General features: G+C 39.8%; 2 protein-coding genes across 4 annotated transcripts; both read right to left on the reverse strand.

The window, feature by feature from the left end:
- Window positions 1-338: 338 nt before the first annotated feature.
- On the reverse strand, window positions 339-12,582 carry mtap (methylthioadenosine phosphorylase). Its single transcript, XM_053502802.1, has 8 exons — window positions 12,482-12,582; window positions 8,906-8,992; window positions 8,750-8,808; window positions 8,490-8,657; window positions 2,790-2,892; window positions 2,398-2,637; window positions 828-950; window positions 339-606 (listed from the first exon to the last, which is right to left on the reverse strand). Exons 1-8 carry the CDS (start codon window positions 12,503-12,505, stop codon window positions 568-570), a joined length of 843 nt encoding a protein of 280 aa, XP_053358777.1. The 5' UTR covers window positions 12,506-12,582; the 3' UTR covers window positions 339-567.
- A 1,144-nt stretch (window positions 12,583-13,726) lies between these two features.
- On the reverse strand, window positions 13,727-18,180 carry toporsa (topoisomerase I binding, arginine/serine-rich a). Of its 3 annotated transcripts, XM_053501286.1 has the most exons (3): window positions 18,122-18,145; window positions 17,851-17,952; window positions 13,727-16,769 (listed from the first exon to the last, which is right to left on the reverse strand). In XM_053501286.1, the coding sequence occupies exon 3, from the start codon at window positions 16,764-16,766 to the stop codon at window positions 14,100-14,102; it is 2,667 nt and encodes an 888-aa protein (XP_053357261.1). In that variant the 5' UTR covers window positions 16,767-16,769; window positions 17,851-17,952; window positions 18,122-18,145; the 3' UTR covers window positions 13,727-14,099. The 3 variants fall into 3 exon arrangements, with proteins under 3 accessions (XP_053357261.1, XP_053357262.1, XP_053357260.1); XM_053501287.1 differs by lacking the exon at window positions 17,851-17,952 and having other exon boundaries at window positions 18,122-18,180; XM_053501285.1 differs by lacking the exon at window positions 18,122-18,145 and having other exon boundaries at window positions 17,851-18,102.
- Between the last annotated feature and the right edge of the window lie 429 nt (window positions 18,181-18,609).

An 18,609-nucleotide genomic window follows, 5' to 3' on the forward strand; every position in this document is an offset into this window, starting at 1 on the left:
CACCCTTATAAAGCAGATAATTAAATGAAGATGAAATTGTTGAGCCTGTTTATATACAAATGCTGATTTTCATAATTTCTGCTGCACTACTTTAAATCTAAATATACTGTATATCTAATGCAAATAAATTATAAATATATTGTCTGTGAATTGTTTCCCATTTTAAGTGAATTTACTTTGGATCTTTTGTTTTTAGAAAGAAGGAAAAACAATAAAATACATTATATGAATAGAATTTTCAGGAATATTGACAATATATTAATATATATTCATTAATATTAATATTATATGTGACATAATTATGTATATCTTGTATATCATGAGACTTAGACTGAACATGGAATGAGAAAGTTTTGGTGTTTATTGTTCAGGCTGCTGAGATGTGATTACTATTAAACACCAATAATTAAAAAACATGATTAAACTAAAAACCAAGCAATTAAGGGAGTTTTATTTTTCTGCAAACCTTGTGTTCTTGTTAAAATATGATCAGGCACTTAGCTTGATACAGAAGTGTGTTTTTATGTGTGTGTGTGTATCTGCCTGTCTGTCTGTCCATCAGGATGATCAATTCTTGGGCAGCATCACGGCCAACTGAGCCATCGCCTGCGCGCGGACACACACAAGAAACACCAGAGAAATTCATTACTGAACTGAAAGTTAATGTGTGACAATTTAATTTGCATATACAGCTCTGTGTGTATGTGTGTGTATATCTATTAAGAATAGTCACATTTCACTCCACATGTGCTGCTCTGAACGGTTGAGCTGCATCTGAGCTGCTATGGATAAAACTGTGTGTTTGTGTGCGTGTCTCTTTCTCTCACTTGGTGCTGGCTGATCGTCTCCTCCCAGTTGAGCTGGCTGATCAGTGGGATAGCCGTCAGTAAGATGCTGCTCGCTTTGTTTGAGTTTTCTTTCATGGTTTTCAGCACATTGTCCACACACACCTGCAAACACCACACAAACACACTGAGTGATGAGGTCGTGGTGTAATAAAGCATAGTTATGGCCATCCTGAATGGTGATTAATTTCCTCTAGCAGCACATACTCGAGTGTTGTATTCCTCTTACACAACAGCAACTATTACATTTTTCTATTAATTTATGCCATTCTTTTTTCCGTTGTTTTATTTAATATTCAGTAAAGTGAGTGAGTTCCTGTTCTCGCTTACATTATAGCAGCTATAAACCCTTGCTCTCGCAACAGTCTCTCCTTAATCTCTCTCTGAAGTTAATAAGGTAAAAACTGCAGCTTGGCATCAGGGACAGGAATCAGCTACTGATTCTAATAAAATTGCAATTCTTTAAGAATCATGATTTAATAAACAACCTGATTCGATAGTACATTTTACCTGATTTTGTTACAATTTTAAACCTCTAAAAAAGTTTAATGAGTAATTATGTAGTCGTTCCTTATAAGATTAGCTTTCTAATTTTATAAAACTAAGTGCAACGTTTAAACAATAAAAACTAACTAGAAATACAAGAGTTTAACTTCAAATTATAAAATTTAACTTCAAATTATAAAAATTAAAAACACAAAGATGACACGGTCATCTGCCATAATTATTATTTCTAAACTTAAATAATTCACTCCTACCACACAGGAAGCCAATGTGGGAATAGTTTAAAGCCCCACCTGTAGGATTATAAAGAAACAGCGCCTCAACAGCCTCCAAAGTCTCAGAACTTGAACTTGAGTGCACAGGGCTTCAAACACCCAATGTGTGACTGACTAGCACTAGTAGTGTTTTGAGACTGGTGTATGTGTGTAAAGAGTGGTTTTGAGACTTATTCAAGTTTAGAAAAAAAAAAGGCGGATCAGAGGAGGACACATTTCCAGCTGAGTGTTACCCAGCGCTGGACACTGGAATGTGATGGAAGTGTGTGTTATTGCATGTACTACACTGCCTGCTATATATATATATATATATATATATATATATATATATATATATATATATATATATATATATATATACACTGTTTCAAAAGAATCTAATTAATGTCCTGCATCAAGAAAGCAAAGACAACAACTTGGCAGAGAAATTTGAAATAAGTACAATCGAATTATTGCAGGATAGTGGAAATCAACTTTGTGAAAAAAAATGTAAAAAAAAAAAAAAAAAAAAAAGGGCTCATCAGAAAAAAGGCTTTAGTTTGCTATGGAACATCTGGACTTTGGAGCAGTGAAAAAAGGTCATATGGTCTGATGAGTCCAGATTAAGTCTATTCCAGAGCAACAGGCACATCAGGATAAAAAAAATTATTATAAATTAACATAAGTAATTTCATACTGTAAATACAGTTTCTCTCTTTCTATGCAACAGCACCTAATTTGTTCAGATCAACCAGAGGACTGATTAACCCCAGAACTCTAAACAACACTCTCACCGCCTCCTCGTTCTGCTTCCAGCAATCATAGTCAGTTGCCATGGCGACAGCGGCATAGCAGAGACCTGCTTCCTTGGCGAGAACCACCTCGGGGACAGTGGTCATGTTGACGACATCAGCACCCCACTGACGAAACATCAAAGACTCGGCACGTGAGGAGAACCGTGGACCCTCAATACTTATCATTGTACCGTTTGCATGAAAAGGCACACCAAGGGACCTCGCTGCTTCACTCAGCACCTAAAGGGCATGTGTGTGTGAGAGAAAGAGAGATGAAGTGAGAAAAGAAATCAATAAACATGGCTAGCAACCTCACTATTCTCCTCATATGACCAGGCTTTTGCACTTCCCACCCCTCTAGTTTACAGACTAAATAAATTAAAATTTCCAACCTCTCTGGTTCGGGAGCAGAACGGTTCTGCCATGGGGATGTGACTCACACCTGGAGGACTGCTGGGTTCACCATCATAAAACGTCTGAGCTCTCTTAGTCGTCCTTCAGGTCAAAGAAAAGAAAAGAAGAGATCTCTTTAATGTGAAAGTACACATTTAAAAGTCTGTTTGAACTTTATTATTTTTTATTGGGGTCTTAAGTGTGCGACAGCATATTTGTCCATATCTCTGCAGCTTGCCTTCGTACTTTACCATATTATTAAGTCTTGTCAACTGATTGGTCAGAAGGTGTTGAATAATTCTCTACAAGAGTGGCTTGCAGGTTTATAATTAATGAAACTCGCTCTGATACGTTATGGTTTCCATAGTAACACTTCATAGTAACATCTTCCGATTGTAGGAAGAGGATTGGCATGGGACGTAGATCCTCTCATTCATTCTGTTCTTGGACTTCTCATTATACCGGCGTATGAGTGTCTTGACCTCAAGACATGTTGGTCCCAAACCTGCCCAGACCTGTCCTGCTACAAGCAACTTCAACAATCATTCCTTAGCCGGTGTAACTGCCACATCTACACTTTCACTTCTTACATCCTCATACAGATAATGCTTCTGCCCTGACAAAACAATGCTGCCGGAAATTCCAGCAGATCAGGCCACCATTCAAGGTAGCTAGTCTGCCTTTACTAAAGCACTTTACAGGGGAACTGGAGAATAATACACAAAAGATAGTTTTAGAATTATGTCACTGATGAACTCATTCTATGATTTGTCTAGCGATTTATATTCATTCTCATTAGTTAAACACTAAACCTGTGTCATGCAGTGAAATACCAAGAAAATTTATATAAACTATAATTATAAACAGTCATGTTAAAAAGTTAATACCCCTCCTTTAATTAAAAGTTGTTTTTGTGTAAAAAAAAAATAATCTGATGATTGTAGCAGATCTCAGTATGTTGCAAATACAGACTGAAAAAAACCTTTTCACTGTACTGTTACATTTTTTTTAATTAAATGTATGATCAGAATTTTTTATTTTTTATTTATTTATTTTTTTTACACAAAAAATATTATAGAGGTACGAATATATATGAGAGACATAATATACACTTATACGAAGTTTGACCCCCTTTTCACCTTTAGAACTGCCTTAATTCTACGTGGCATTAATTCAACGAGGTGTTGAAAGCATTCTTCCAATTTGAAATGATTCAATGCTGTGACATAGTGCATTATCCTGTGGAAGTAGCCATCAGAGGATGGTGGTCATAAAGCGATGGACATGGTCAGAAACAATGCTAAGGTAGGCCGTGGCATTTAAACGATGCCCAATTGGCACTAAGGGGCCTAAAGTATGCCAAGAAAACATCCCCCACACCATTACACCACCACCACCAGCCTGCACAGTGCTAATAACAAGGCATGATGGATCCATGTTCTCATTCTGTTTACGCCGAATTCTGACTCTACCATTTGAATGTCTCAACAGAAATCGAGACTCATCAGACCAGACAACATTTTTCCAGTCTTCAACTGTCCAATTTTGGTGAGATTGTGCAAATTGTACCCTCTTTTTCCTATTTGTAGTGGAGATGAGTGGTACCGGGTGGGGTCTTCTGCTGTTGTAGCCCATCCGCCTCAAGGTTGTGCGTCTTGTGGCTTCACAAATGCTTTGCTGCATACCTCGGTTGTAACGAGTGGTTATTTCAGTCAAAGTTGCTCTTCTATCAGCTTGAATCAGTCGGCCCATTCTCCATTAACCTCTAGCATCAACAAGGCATTTTTCGCCTACAGGACTGCCGCATACTAGATATTTTTCCCTTTTTACACTGTTCTTTGTAAACCCCAGAAATGGTTGTGCGTGAAAATCCCAGTAACTGAGCAGATTGTGAAATACTCCGACTGGCCCGTCTGGCACCAACAACCATGCCACGCTCAAAATTGCTTAAATCACTTTTCTTTCCCATTCTGACATTCAGTTTGGAGTTCAGGAGATTGTCTTGACCAGGACCACACCCCTAAATGCACTGAAGCAACTGCCATGTGATTGGTTGATTAGATAATTGCATTAATGAGAAATTGAACAGGTGTTCCTAATAATCCTTTAGGTGAGTGTAGATAACATAAATCATGGACAAACTGAAAATAAAGTACAGTAAAATTGCTAACACATTATAAATATTCATAAATATAAATTATTATGGCTATAATAACAGAAATGATGTACTGAGAGGCAGTAAATGCAGTGGATGCCAGCTGCCATAAAAAGTACAATAAGTTGTACTTGCGGTCGCAGACACTTAGCGAAGAAAAAGTTTCACATTGTAAACGGTCACCTCATCCCCCCCAAAAAAACTTAAGTAATGTGAATCCCTGCAAAAACACAGCACTAGACCAATCTTTTAAAAACAAAAACAAAATTTAAATCATCATCCGCTTATACGGAAGTCCTGCCGGTGTACGTTAACGAGGAGGTTTCAGACATCACACGGTGCATTTGGGGTTTCTGATATCTCATCCAGACCCAAAGTTATCATTACCTTTAAACTTTGTAGACTGTATTGCTCCCAGAATATGGGAATAAGGGTACAAAAATGCAGACCTGAAAATGGAGTGTATAACACTTTTGGCTAACGACTAAAGAAGTACAGTGGAGCCCTGGATTGCGAGTAAATTGGTCTGTAAGTATTTTGCAAGACGAGCATATTTTAAAAATAAACTTTAACTTGTTAAATGGTCGAGGTCTTGTAGTACTGTAGTATGTATATGTTTTGTCTGGCAAGCGTCAGGTGATCGCAACCGAGCCAATAGTTCTTCTCTCTCTTGTGCTGTAGGATTGTGGGTAATCATTTCCCATACTCTCATCTCAGTGCAAAAGCAAGTGTCATTAGAGAGGTTCCTTGCTAAACAAGTTTCCCGACAGAGCAGTGTTTGTTACTGTGTGTGTGTGTGTGTGTGTGTGTGTGTGTGAGTGAGTGAGTAAAAGTCATCCTACATCATAGCGCTATTCTTTTAAAATGTAAAGTGCAGGTTAATTGGTTTAATTTTTACTTTATTTTATTATTATTATTATAATTATTATATGAATATTTTTGGGTTGTGGAACAAATCATCTGAGTTTCTATAAAAAAAAAACATTTTATGGGGAAATTCGCTTTGATATACCAGCATACTTCCAGAACAAACAAGGTCTTTGATATACCAGCATACTTCCTTGTTTACGCTAAGTTGTAAGTTAAACAATCCAAGTTTAACTGTACAACTTAGCGTGAACAAGGCGCAAGATAATCACCCTGACAAAAGTATGAAAAAGTATGACGACAAAATGTATGTGGACTTTAACCTGAAATAACAATACCACTGATTACATTACAATAAGCTGATTTATTTTTGACTGATTATTATACTGACTTATTTTTTCGCTTTAAGCTAGTTCTAAAAACTCAACAAAGGGTAGCAACTCTAGTAAAGTTTAGAAAAACAAACCTGCAAACTGGTGACTGGTCAGTTAGACACACACACACACACACACACACACACACACACCATTCCATTCCATTGGTATAATACACACTTGCCTAAGAATATTATTAGATACAAACAAGCACAAAAACCTGTGTAGCTCAGTGGATAAGGCATTGGACTACGGTTCGGAAAATCCCACTGTTGGGCCCTTGAGCAAGGCCCTTAACCCTCAACTATATATACTATATATGTATAGTGAGGTAAAAAAAATGTAAGTCGCTCTAGATAAGAGCATCTGCCAAATGTAAAACCTGTAGCGCTACTTTAACAAATCTAAACAGCCAAGTATCTTAAAACGAAACCAATACTGATGCCTCCTTGGGGCTCCCAGTGCTGTCCCTTCTGAGCGCCTGCGGCTCCCAGTGCTGTCCCTTCTGAGCACTGCGGCTCCCAGTGCTGTCGGTTCCGGGCCTTGCAGCACCCAGTGCTGTCCAGACTTCCGGCTCCCCTGCGAGCCCTGCGACTCCCCTACTGTACCCTGTTCCCTGCGAGTCTGCCAATTTTCATAAGTTTTGAGCATGTTGATACCCCAAATAAGCCCAAAACGGTGAAAAAAATTATTTCTAGGAAAACAATATCATGTCATAGTGATAGTGCTTGGGCCCTAATAAGATATATATGTACTGTATACAAAAAGTCTGGCCTTTTGCCAGTTTCCCAGAGGCCTGGTGGTCTGATCTGTACTGGATCCAACTGTTTGTGGCAGCCAGATCAAAGTAACATAGGATGGTGCGCATTTCCTTGTGCGGCTTGACATTGGATAGAGGCTGATCATGTGGTCCATCCCGCCCATGTTTTCATTAAACTCTGTTCCAACCACAGGTATAGATGCAGTAACATGGTGCTTGGTTTTTGTTAACCATCTTGGGCAGATATCCTGAAGAACTATTTCATGGATGGAAGATGCCAAAGGACCTTTCTCGTCGTCCAGCTATTTTGTTATAGCAATCTAAGTGTTTCCTGTCTATCATCTCTGATGCATCTCTCTCCTGTTCATTGTCACTGGACATTTAAGACTTACAGATCTAAAAGATCTAAAGATTCTACATAATAGTCCCTGTTGCCAGGAGAACGTTTTCCTTTAAGCGATCCGGCACTTTGATAGAGGTGAAATACTGGTGTAGGTATAAGTGGAATCCTCCTGGTAGTGACCCTGCCATGCAAACAACAGCATTTCTTCCAATCCCCATCTGCTTGTCGTGAAATGTGTTTTGACTCCTGTAGACTTCCAAATTAAGCACCAAACAACTGGGACTGGCAAACACAAAAACCCTGTAACCTGTGAGATTTGGTTAATCAGGATATCAGGCTCAAATAGGCATACAGGACACTGGCCTGTAAAAGGAATCATTTGCTCATCTGCCAGCTTTGAGGGATCCTGATCATTTAAGGCAGGCTTGTTGACTGTTGGTTTCTGTTTAAAAGAGACCTGACCTTCCAAAGAGCATCCTCTTTTTTCTGGTTATCCAGGATGGCAAGGTCATTTGATGGTTATCGCATTGGCAGTAATGGGCCAGGGGTAGCTCAGTGGTTAAGGCATTGGACTACGGTTGGAAGATCCCAGGTTCAAACCCCACAACCACCAAGTTGCCACTGTTGGGCACTTGAGCAAGGCCCTTAACCCTCAACTGCTCAGATGTGTAATGAGATAAAAATGTAAGTCGCTCTGGATAAGAGCGTCTGCTAAATGCCTAAATGTAAATGTCTTTCCTGCTCAAGACATATGAAGCTTATTGTATTTAAGGGGCATTAAAAATGGGATAAAAGTCCCACTGTCCCCTACAAAGTACATGGAGTAAAACGTGCATTTTGAAAGGCTTAAAATTAATATGCCCTTATAAAATTGTAATATAATGTAATTAAAATCTTCACAAATAAAAAACTATCATAGGAAACAATAACGACATGCTGTATTTAAAAAATTGATCACTTAAACTCCTTACTGCTATAGAACGCGATTGCTGCAATCACCAACACTTTAGAAAGACAAGACAAGTGATCTTTTGGCCACACCCCCACTTATGTGAAACCAATAGGAAGCCCAGTATGTACTTTTTCCAATACATTAGGAAACAAACAGACTGCATGCATGGTGTTCAAAATAAAGACCACAGTATCACGTCTCCCACAGAGGACAAAAAATGAATTGCTGGGTCTTAGGAAGCTATGTACCTGTCAATGAACTGGTCGATGAGGACAATGTCCCCTGGCCGGATGTCCTCCCTCAGCGAGCCGCATGCCGTGGTGACGAGGATGTGAGTACACTTCTCCTCTTTCAAAGCCCAGATATTCGCACGATAATTTACATTAGACGGCATGATGGTGTGTTTTCTGCCGTGCCTTCAAACACACAAATACACACAATGGTTTTACATTTGTTTTGATAAACATAAAGAATTATGCTAGAATATCTGAGTGTGACTGTGTGTTACCTGGCGAGCAGCACACAGTCCACATCTCGGATCTTGCCTAGAATCAGAGCGTCTGATGGCTGTTAAACAAAAAGTGTGTTTTATTTAAACATTTAAAAAAACATAATTGTTGGTGTTATTGATAAATTGACAAATATCATGCATGTGCTTCCAGACCTTTCCAAACGGTGTCTCCACATAGCGCTCAGTCCGGCCCTCCAGGATGTCAGGATCATCAAGACCAGAACCACCGATGATACCAATCTACACACACACACACACACACACACACACACACACACACATTATTTTACCATTTGCAGGGCTAAACATTAACTTTTCAATTCACTTGTCCAGTTGGATGAGAACTCCCACATGCCCTGACCAGTAATCCACTTAATTGAACATACCATGATTTCTTTTTGAAAAATAAATCTATAAATAGTACTTTTTTGTTTTTATTATAAAACATTAAGAAAACAACATTTTAATAATATTTTGCTTAGACACTAACATTACAGTTTTTCTAAAATAGGACATCAAGCAAAGTCATTTTGCTGATCAGGGCAGCAAAAATTATAAATCCCCATTATAATTGTTTTTCTTTCTGTATTTTTTTGCATTTTGTGAAAGATTTAGTTAAGACATAGCACCATGAATCCCAAGAGAGTTAGCAAAGTCCTTTTTGCTGCAAGATTGACAAAACAAAAATACTGTTACATATCCTCAGTTTAAATCAACAACAACTTCGGAAGATTTGATTGGATGCAAGGCATGTGGGGCTTTTAACACAAACAATTTTCAACTAAATGGCACTAGTGGTGTTTAGAAACTGGTGCAAGTGTGAGTAAAGAGTGGGTTTGAGACTAATTCTCTCAGAGTTTGGAGAAAAAGGCAGATCGGAAGCTTTTTGGACTTCAGAACCACTACTACGAGTACTGTGTTTACTGATGAACAATAAATCCAGCATACAGAAAAAATTTTCATACAGAGAAAATGCAGAGGCCAACAGACTGGTGAAAAGACAAGAACCCGTCTCTGAATGTTGATAAAACATAAGAGGCGGTTGTTGATTTCAGGAGGATACAAAGCAACCACTCTTCCCTGAACATCAACAGCTCCTCTGTGGAAATTCTCAAGAGCACCAAATTTCTTGGTGTCCACCTGGCGGAGGATCTCACCTGGTCCCTCAACACCAGTTCTTTAAACAAGAAAGCCCAGCAACGTCTCTTCTTTCTGAGAAGCCCGAGGAGGACTCAGCTTCCACCACAGATTCTCATTGCTTTCAATAGAGAGATTATCAAGAGCATCCTGAGCAGCTGCATCACTGTCTGGTTTGGGAACTGTGCCATTTCAGACTGCAAGTTCCTACAGCAGATAGTGAAAACAACTGAGAAGATCATCGGGATCTCTTTTTCCTCTATCATGGACATGTACACCGCATGCTCCCTCAACAAAGCCACAAGCATTGTGGCTAATTATATACACATCCCTCACACACACTCTTCACCCACTTGCCATTTGGAAGAAGGGATACCAAAGCATTCAGGCCCTCACATCCAGACAGTGTGACAGTTTTTTCCCACAAGCTATCTGACTCCTCAATACAATAGGACTGAACTGATATAAACACACACACCAAACACACACACACACAAACAGATGAATTCCTAGATGGTATCTAGAAATCTTGCACTAGCTCAATTTAGCTCTACTGGTCGGCGCTACGTTGTCATATGGCATTGTGTCATGTTTGTTACTATTTGCACATTTGCACAAGTGCATGTTATGCTGTCATTTTGTATAGTTCTTAGTTTTGTTAATATTGCATATAGCACCTTGGTCCAGAAGGAATGTTGTTTTGTTTCACTGTGTACCGAAATGTATATGGTTGTTATAATAAGAGGCCTACTTGACTTTAACATGTGCATTTTCGATAATGTAACGAAATAAAAATACCTTTCTTGTTACTTGGAAGTTTCTGCGCTCAGTACAGAATCGTTTATATCTGAGGCTGATCAGTCGCACTGTACTGTACTTTTGAATAGAATTCCCCAGGACTCATTTTGTGGTTCTTTAAACGGACACCCGATAATGCTTGTAGAGCCCTGACTTGTTGGCATTTTGGCGCTTATTTTTTAGCATTATAGACAGAAAGAAAGAAAGAAAGAAAGAAAGAAAGAACGAACAATTAAGCAAAAAAGGAAACAGCTAAGAAAAAGAGAAACAAAAAGCTAAATGTAAGATTAATAAAAGGAAGAACAATGAAATAATGTCTGAAAGAGAAAAAATTAAGTCATGATTTAAAAAATAGACACTAAATAAGTAATAAGCATCAGACTTAACAATAATAAAAATCAGACTGTCCAAGGCCTAAGGTTAGCTCCACAGGGACACTGGGGTCTGCAATCTCCTTTGTGTTAGTGAGACATGGCTGAATCTAGAAGCATCACAACCAGCTGGCCAAGCTCAGGTTTTACTGGATGGACCAGTGGGGTCAGGGACATCTGGGATTAGCAGTATGTGTCTAAGTGGAAACTGCACGAGCATCGTACCTGCCATGCTAACAGGAAAACAGGAACATTAACGGGAAACATCATCTCATAACACTACATGAGACGTAAGGCTGTCAAGAGATTTAGCACCTTTTACCAATTAACATGATTGCAGGACAGTCTATTTAAATTGCACTTTTGGATGTTATGTAGCCAACAATCCAAGAGAGACTGAAGAAAGTAAAATAGCAAGAAAACCAAATTGGACAGAAGAGCAGTGTTTACTTAGCTTTACAATATGTTCAGTGTTTAGAGAATATTTCTTCTTTTCTTTTTGCCCTCTGCTATAGAAACTTCTTAAAAGTCCTCCCCTCACTTCTTAATTTTACCTTAGGAGCTTTTTTTTTTTTAGGGCTAAGATGTTTTGTGAATATTTTTGATCTTTACTAAGATTTAATCCTAAATTTAAGAGGAAATGTCATAATTGTAAGAATTTTGGCACTAGGAGCAACTTTTAGGCTTAAGAAGCTTTGTAAATACGGGCCTAGTATTTAGTAATCCCTCAGTAGATCCACAGTCTGAAATATCTAAATATTTCAGAATACAGGAGTTTTGATTGAGCTGCAAGCCGTAATCATCAAAATAAAAAAGGCTTAAAATTGTAATTAACACGTTACATTTTTTACGTATAATTAATTTACAGTATGAATTTCACTATTTAAAATAAAATATGAAAAAATTATATATAATTTGTTTTAGATGCGTGTGTGTGTGTGTGTGTGAGAGAGAGAGAGAGAGAGAGAGAGAGAGTAAGTGAGATAACTCTTATTTTAATTGTGAATATGCCACTGCGGCAGACCATGGATTAAATTCTATGACACGCGGTCAGACTGCATCAGATAGTATTAGATAACGATATTCGGTTCTGGCAGATGTTAAGATTTTAGTGCATTAGAATCTTTTTTTTCTTTCTGCTGTTCCCTTTTAGGGGTCGCCACACTGAGTGACCTGCATCCATCTGACCCTATCTCTCTTACTACATCCATAAATTTCTTTGGTCTTGGTCTAGACCTCATGCCTGGCAGTTCCAATCTCAGCATCCTTCCACCGATATATTCACAATTTCTGCTCCGAAGATGTCCACAGCACCTTGATCTGGCCTCTCAAAATAAAAATGTAAAACCGACAACCGAAGTAAACTTCCCTGGTTTTAAACCTCACACCAGATAAAACGCTACCAAAAAAAACATTGCTTTACCTTAACCTGAGCACGCGGGGCCATTTTCACTTCACGCGATGAGCACCGCGCTTCCTATTCGCATGTGCGCGTGATAGCGTCACGCGCGTCAAAGCTTTGCGTGTTTACGTCCAACCCGGAAGTGAATTTTGCCGATTCATTGAATTGAATTCCATAGCCCTTCAAGTTTTCCAATATTTTGCGAGTTAACCTGACCTGATATCTGCTGCAGCTTTATAAACAACTTCAGTACAACATTGTAATATTAAATGTTAGGAACAAAATAGGAACATTCCCCCACCCTCAATAAAATAAATAAATACTTTTTTTTTTTCTTTTTTACACATTAGCAGTCCTATCTACAAGGGTACAACCACACCATAAACAGAAAATATTGAGTTAAAATATATAAATTAATAAACATGTCATGGTTACATGTGTGAAAAAAATTACTTAAATAGTGTTAGTGCTGTTATTGGGTTGTAGGTAGAAGGGCAGGCTATATTAGAAAGAAAGTGTGTGTGGAAGTACCGGATAAAGCAGGCAAACTGGCAGTATTTAAACCTACTGAATTTCAACCACCGTTAAACAAGGAAGAAATTGTTTGGCAGTGCTGCGGGCCACCACGTCCATCCACTACACAATGTTTGCACAGTTATTCTGTATGTGTGTGTGTGTATACATGTACTGTCCTTTGCACAATCACAAAATTAAATTTAATCTAATTGATCTGTTAACATTTGATATGAAAACTTAGACAGAAGATTTGGAGTTTATACACAGGTTGATCCAAAAGCATCAGAGTTAACCTCAGCTCTTCTCTTTCTGCTGATCTGAAGTCAGTAGTCCATAAGAAACGGCTCAGAACAATGAATGGCCTGAGGAAGGAAATTATCTCATGAAACAGCATCAGTTCAGAACCATTAAAGAATATTCAGCATTCCTGTATTCAGGAATACAGCTCTATGCATTTGCTATAATTTATACTTTGAAATAAAGTCCCTATCACATCAGTGTTTTAAGCCACACTGACTCTCTAATAAATATATTGTGCTTTGTCCTGATTATGTGTAGCCAGATACTAAGCAATCACACATCTCTCTGATGGTGTTCCATCTCCATTAAACATTTTGAACTGTTTTTCTTTATACATTTCAACACAAACTTTAAGTTTTAGCATCATTGCTTAGTTAGAAACAAACTACACAAGCAGCTGAAACAAAATCAAAGCCAAGTGCTTTATGTCACTTCCTGTTAAATGACACATGCCATGTGTTAAATGTAAGAATGGGTTGAACTGCTGTGCTGCCCTCATGTGGCCCCCTGTGCAATAACAGCAAGAACAAAAGTACTCTAAAAAAAACTCTTATTTAAATTTAAATGATCTTTAATATTTACAGGTAGTATGAAAAATACATGCTTTATGTGACTTTTAAAAATAGACTTCAGCAGCACTGTGGTAATGAGGTGATTTAAAAGTCATAAAGATGACAAGAGTCTGTTTGTTCTCTATGAGAAAAAGCATGAAATTAGGATGACATAATTATGTAAAAAAATGACTTTAAACACTTCACACTGGCTTATCCTGTCATCATATAATGATTTTAAATCTGTGACAACAGTGCAGAAACTACAGTTTTTAAAAATGTTCGGCAGCTTTGCTACACTGTGGAGGTGCAGAAGTGTGACGCAGGGATTCAGAGTTGCAGGAAGTGTGCTGCAGGCAGGTGGAGTTGGACAAAGTGTGATGTGGGGAGTTTGAGGTGGAGGAAGCATAATGCAGGGAGCTGGCATTTTGGGAAGAGTTATGCAAGGAGTCTGTGTTTGAGGGGGCAGGAAGTGGGGAGTTGAAGGAATTGTGATGCGGGGAGTCAAAGTTGGAGGAAGTGTAATTTAGGGAGTCTGAGTTAGACGAGGTGCGACATAGGGAGTCGGAGTTGGAGGAAGCGTGACACGGGGAATTGGCGTTTGGAGAGGCATTTTGCAAGAAGTAGGTGTTGGAGAGGCCATGTTGCGGGGAGTCGGCATTTGAGGAGTGAGGCGAGGAGGCTTGACACGTCTGAGGTGGATTATGAAAAGGCAGAATGTTTTCGGTGAAGTGTGACGATGTGCAAACTCTTGGTGACTTGCTCAGGAGAGTCTTATCGTTCACACAGTTTAAAGTTGTACCATGCTGATGTGCTGTGTTTGCACAGGTAGCTGCCCCATGCGAGAAATTCAAGAGCGTGGTGTTTGTTGGTGCAGCACTTCTTGGGTGCGTGGCTCCCTCAGCAGACTGCGTGTCAGAAAGAATGGCAATGACGGTGGGTGAGCTTGGCCTGGAGCTCTGTCCCATGCTCTTTCTTCTATCCCTCTTCTCTTTCTTGTGTTTTTTCTTCTTCTTGTGATGCTTCCTACGTTCAGCAATGTCTTCCATGCTGGAGCTCCGCCTCCTCCTAGTCTTCTTATTCTTCTTAGGATGATGCTGATGCCTCTCTCTGCTCCTCCTCTTGCGTTTCTCCTCATTTGGGGATTTATGCTTCGACTTTCCATGCTGTTTGTCACAGCTTGACCTCCAGGGTGAGGGGCTTGCAGTGAGGTCCTTAGAGCGTTTTCTATATTTGGGAGAAGTCTGCATTTTCTGATTTCTACTGTAAGAGCGCACACGGGTACTAGTTGATGAGTGTGCATGTGTTCTGTAGTGTGAATGTTCGCGTGATCTGGAGTGCGAGCGCTCCCGAGATCTGGGTCGCCAACATTCACGAGATCCGGATTGCGAGCGTTCACGGGATCTGGTTCGCCAACATTCACGAGATCTGAATCGTGAGCGTGCACGAGATCCAGATTCTGAGCGTGCGCGAGATCTGGATCGCGAACATGTACGAGCACTAGTCCTAGAGAACAGATGCGACTGTGAAGGAGTTTTGGATTGTGAGCGTGCACGTGATTGGTGTGGTCTGTCTTGGCTGTAGTATATATCTGTGTGTCTGTGTGAGTGAGTTTGAGATGGAGAACTGTGACTGGCTTCTCTGTGTCCTCTTCTGTCCTTATAGCTGCGAGAGCGCCTCCTGTGGCTGTGTGAGGAATAGTCTCTTTCTCTGTGCTTACTTTTTGAGCTTCGTACTGTAGCAGAGTGGGAAGGTACTACAACTGTATTTCGGTGTCTCTGATTGGTCAGATCTATCGCATCTAACTGCTTGGATATAGAAGTTTTTTTGTCTTCCTGCACTGATGCTTCAGAATCAGATGACAACTGAACTAGCTCAGGAGTGCGCTGGGCGGTGGGTTTGATGAAGCCTACAATGACACAATCTTCGTCGCTGCTGTGATCGTCCTCATCTACTTGAGCGTGACTGACGTTAATATTAGCGTTAGTGTTAGCATTAACACGTACAGTCTCTTCTTCATCTTCACTTGCACTGTCCACATCCGAGTCACTAATGGTGACGGTGAAGACACTGTGTGTGGTGCTGGAATAGCTTGGACCGGGAGTTTCATCATCCCAGGGTGAAGGGGCAGAGCTAAGACCTGAGCCAGCTTCTGATACAGCAGACAATTGAAAGGGGGCATGGCAGTTGTAAACAGCACGGAGATCATAGGCTTCCATGTTGAACGGCGACTTTGCGAAACTCAGAAACTCGTGTAGGAAGTGCTCGGTTCGTGATAACAAAAAGGGGCGAAGTTCCCGCAGGAAAGCCTCGTCTTGCATATTGTGACGTGTGATCAGAGACAATATAACGTGAAGGACCACATCAGCAACAGAGTCATGTGATCCATAAAGAACCGCAAGCTCCCGCTTCAGCCATGGAACCAGTCGGTGCAGACATGCTGGATTTTTGCGGAAGAATTCCGCAGATGTGTCTCGGGAACGCCCACCGTCCTGGACTCCTTGCACCCGAACGCCATGACGGTACAACCAACGACGGAAACGCATCACATCCTGATTACGGGAGCTCCGCCTTGCCTGTCGCTCCCTGCGGAGGCCATGTGTTAGCGTGGTCCTGTAGCGGAACCGCTGACCCTGCACATTCCCGAAGGAGCCATTCTCCACCGGACGCAGCTCATACAGCTTGAAGTCGTCCTCAGACCTGACAGAGTGGTACACTGAGCTGAAGGGCTGCTTACACAGTGGGCACTCAGCTTTGTTCTTCCCCCACTCCAGGATGCAGAGGAAACAGAACCGGTGTAAACATCTGTCTGCGTACGACACGTTATTGAAGTGGTCCAGACAGATTGGACACTTAGAGTCTGGCGACGTCTCGTTACACGCCATCTCTGCTGCAGGTAGCACCTTCTCCAGGTCATGGGCTGGCTCCTGGGATGCCATGGCCTGGAAGATCAAAAAGGAAGGACAGAGTCTATGAGCATCAGGGAGAATCGAGGGTTCAACACTGTGAACACTACTCAATGTTCAGTAATGAATTCAGCAAATACTAAACACCAGGGTTAAACATTACAGCTCAAACTTATCACCTTTACTTCTGCCTCAGGGGCGTTTATGAGCACTGCTTCACCTGCTTAATGCCATAAGAGTTTAAATATTCACCTAATGAAAGCCTGTTTAGACAAATACTCATGCTCAGACCCTGTGCATGACTCCTGGTGTACAAGTAGACCTTGGAACGCATGTGCAGGGACATGCATGCACACTCCTATGCACACATGCACACACTGGAGCGCACATCAGTGTTTCCCGCAAGCCTGACATATACTTAAGGTAGCCAGTGGAATGGGCTGTGAAGTGATTAATCATCACAGCATGTCCCTGCTCATCCGCGTGAACGTGCAGTTGAAAGTCAGAGGACGTTTCTTTTTTTTTTGCTGAGTATATATATAAAAATAATTGTTGTTTCTGTGACCAATAATATGACCATTTTGTGAATTCTACATTTTTGCAATGTCATTCCCATGTTACGGATTGCAGTAAGATTTACATGTTTTAAAAGTAATGATAAATTTGGTTCCACATGACATCAGAAAACCCAAATAAAAAATGTAATGTGTCTGAAGCCTCCACCGTCTACACACCAACAGTACTTCCAGATAGGCAGTTTTTTTTTTTTTTTTTTTTAAATCAAGAGCATGTGTGACCGTCATTATGCCCTTATTATTTTTATACCAGCATTAGCTGCAATTACTGCCTCCAAGTACTCTTGCAATACCGCTCCTGTACCTGTTTATTCTAAGTGTGAGAAGGAACTGTCCACGACTAATTAATTCGATCGTCAATGGTATCGTTATCCCAGACAGAGTTGTATAAAGGGTGCACAAGTATACTTGGGTGGCCGTCAAAGCATACTTTATGAGTAAGACACACATGATCTTAAACATTCCTGATGATTCTGTTCATACAGCGGCACACACAGAATATTAATAAACACTTCTAATCAGTTAATGACGCCATTAATTACCTATAAGAGTCAGTGAGTGTTTAACAGGACATCACACCGTTCACTTCAACACTCCTGGGTTTTCTCTAACAATCAGGGTCGGGTGTTGAGGGGTTTATCTCACTGTTGGGCAAGTTTGAGAAACACACACGTTTTTATTATTTCTTTAAGCAAACTATGCTATAAACAACTATTGGTTTAAACCATTACCTTGTATTTACAGATAAAACCTTAACTATTTAAGAATATTAAACAACAGACGCGGTTATAGTCACACTCCGAACACACTTACCGAGAGAAATATCACAGCTTGCCGCGTCACTCCTAACCGGAAGCTTCCTCCTCTGTGTGTGTGCGTTATCAGCACTTCCGGGTTTGACGGGTTTCAAAAGAAAAGTCAACAGCTTGCGTTGTATAAAATGCAGATCAATTTTGGGTATAAGCGCTTTATTAAATATAAAAATAAAAACGTTTGATTTAACTTTCTTTACTTACTTTAACCATTTCTGTTACTTTCTTAACATAAACCTTATTTTCTACATCTTCAATCACAACAACTTAACTTCTTTCTTTCAGCATACAGTATATTACATTCTCAAAAAGTGTTGAATTAGTTTAAAATATTTATAAGGATATACGATCTATCATGATAGATACTTTATAGAAAATTTTTTTGTGTGTTTATTTGCTAATATGCTTTAAAAACAAAAACATGGAGCTGGAGAAAAAATGAGAATGTAAAATCAGAAAAAAAACTTTAATTATGTAACGTTACTTTAA

Source organism: Clarias gariepinus, chromosome 8, assembly GCF_024256425.1.
Source record: "Clarias gariepinus isolate MV-2021 ecotype Netherlands chromosome 8, CGAR_prim_01v2, whole genome shotgun sequence".
Classification (NCBI taxonomy): Eukaryota; Metazoa; Chordata; class Actinopteri; order Siluriformes; family Clariidae; genus Clarias; species Clarias gariepinus.

Excerpts from the sequence above, each read along its gene's own strand:
- mtap (XM_053502802.1), bottom strand. The coding sequence starts at position 12,505 with ATGGCCCCGCGTGCTCAGGTTAAG. Across the intron at positions 2,893-8,489 it reads ATCGACCAGTTCATTGACAG|GACGACTAAGAGAGCTCAGA; the intron begins GTACATAGCTTC and ends TTTGACCTGAAG. Across the intron at positions 2,638-2,789 it reads TCTGCTCCCGAACCAGAGAG|GTGCTGAGTGAAGCAGCGAG; the intron begins GTTGGAAATTTT and ends CATGCCCTTTAG.
- toporsa (XM_053501287.1), bottom strand. The coding sequence starts at position 16,766 with ATGGCATCCCAGGAGCCAGCCCATGACCTGGAGAAGGTGCTACCTGCA.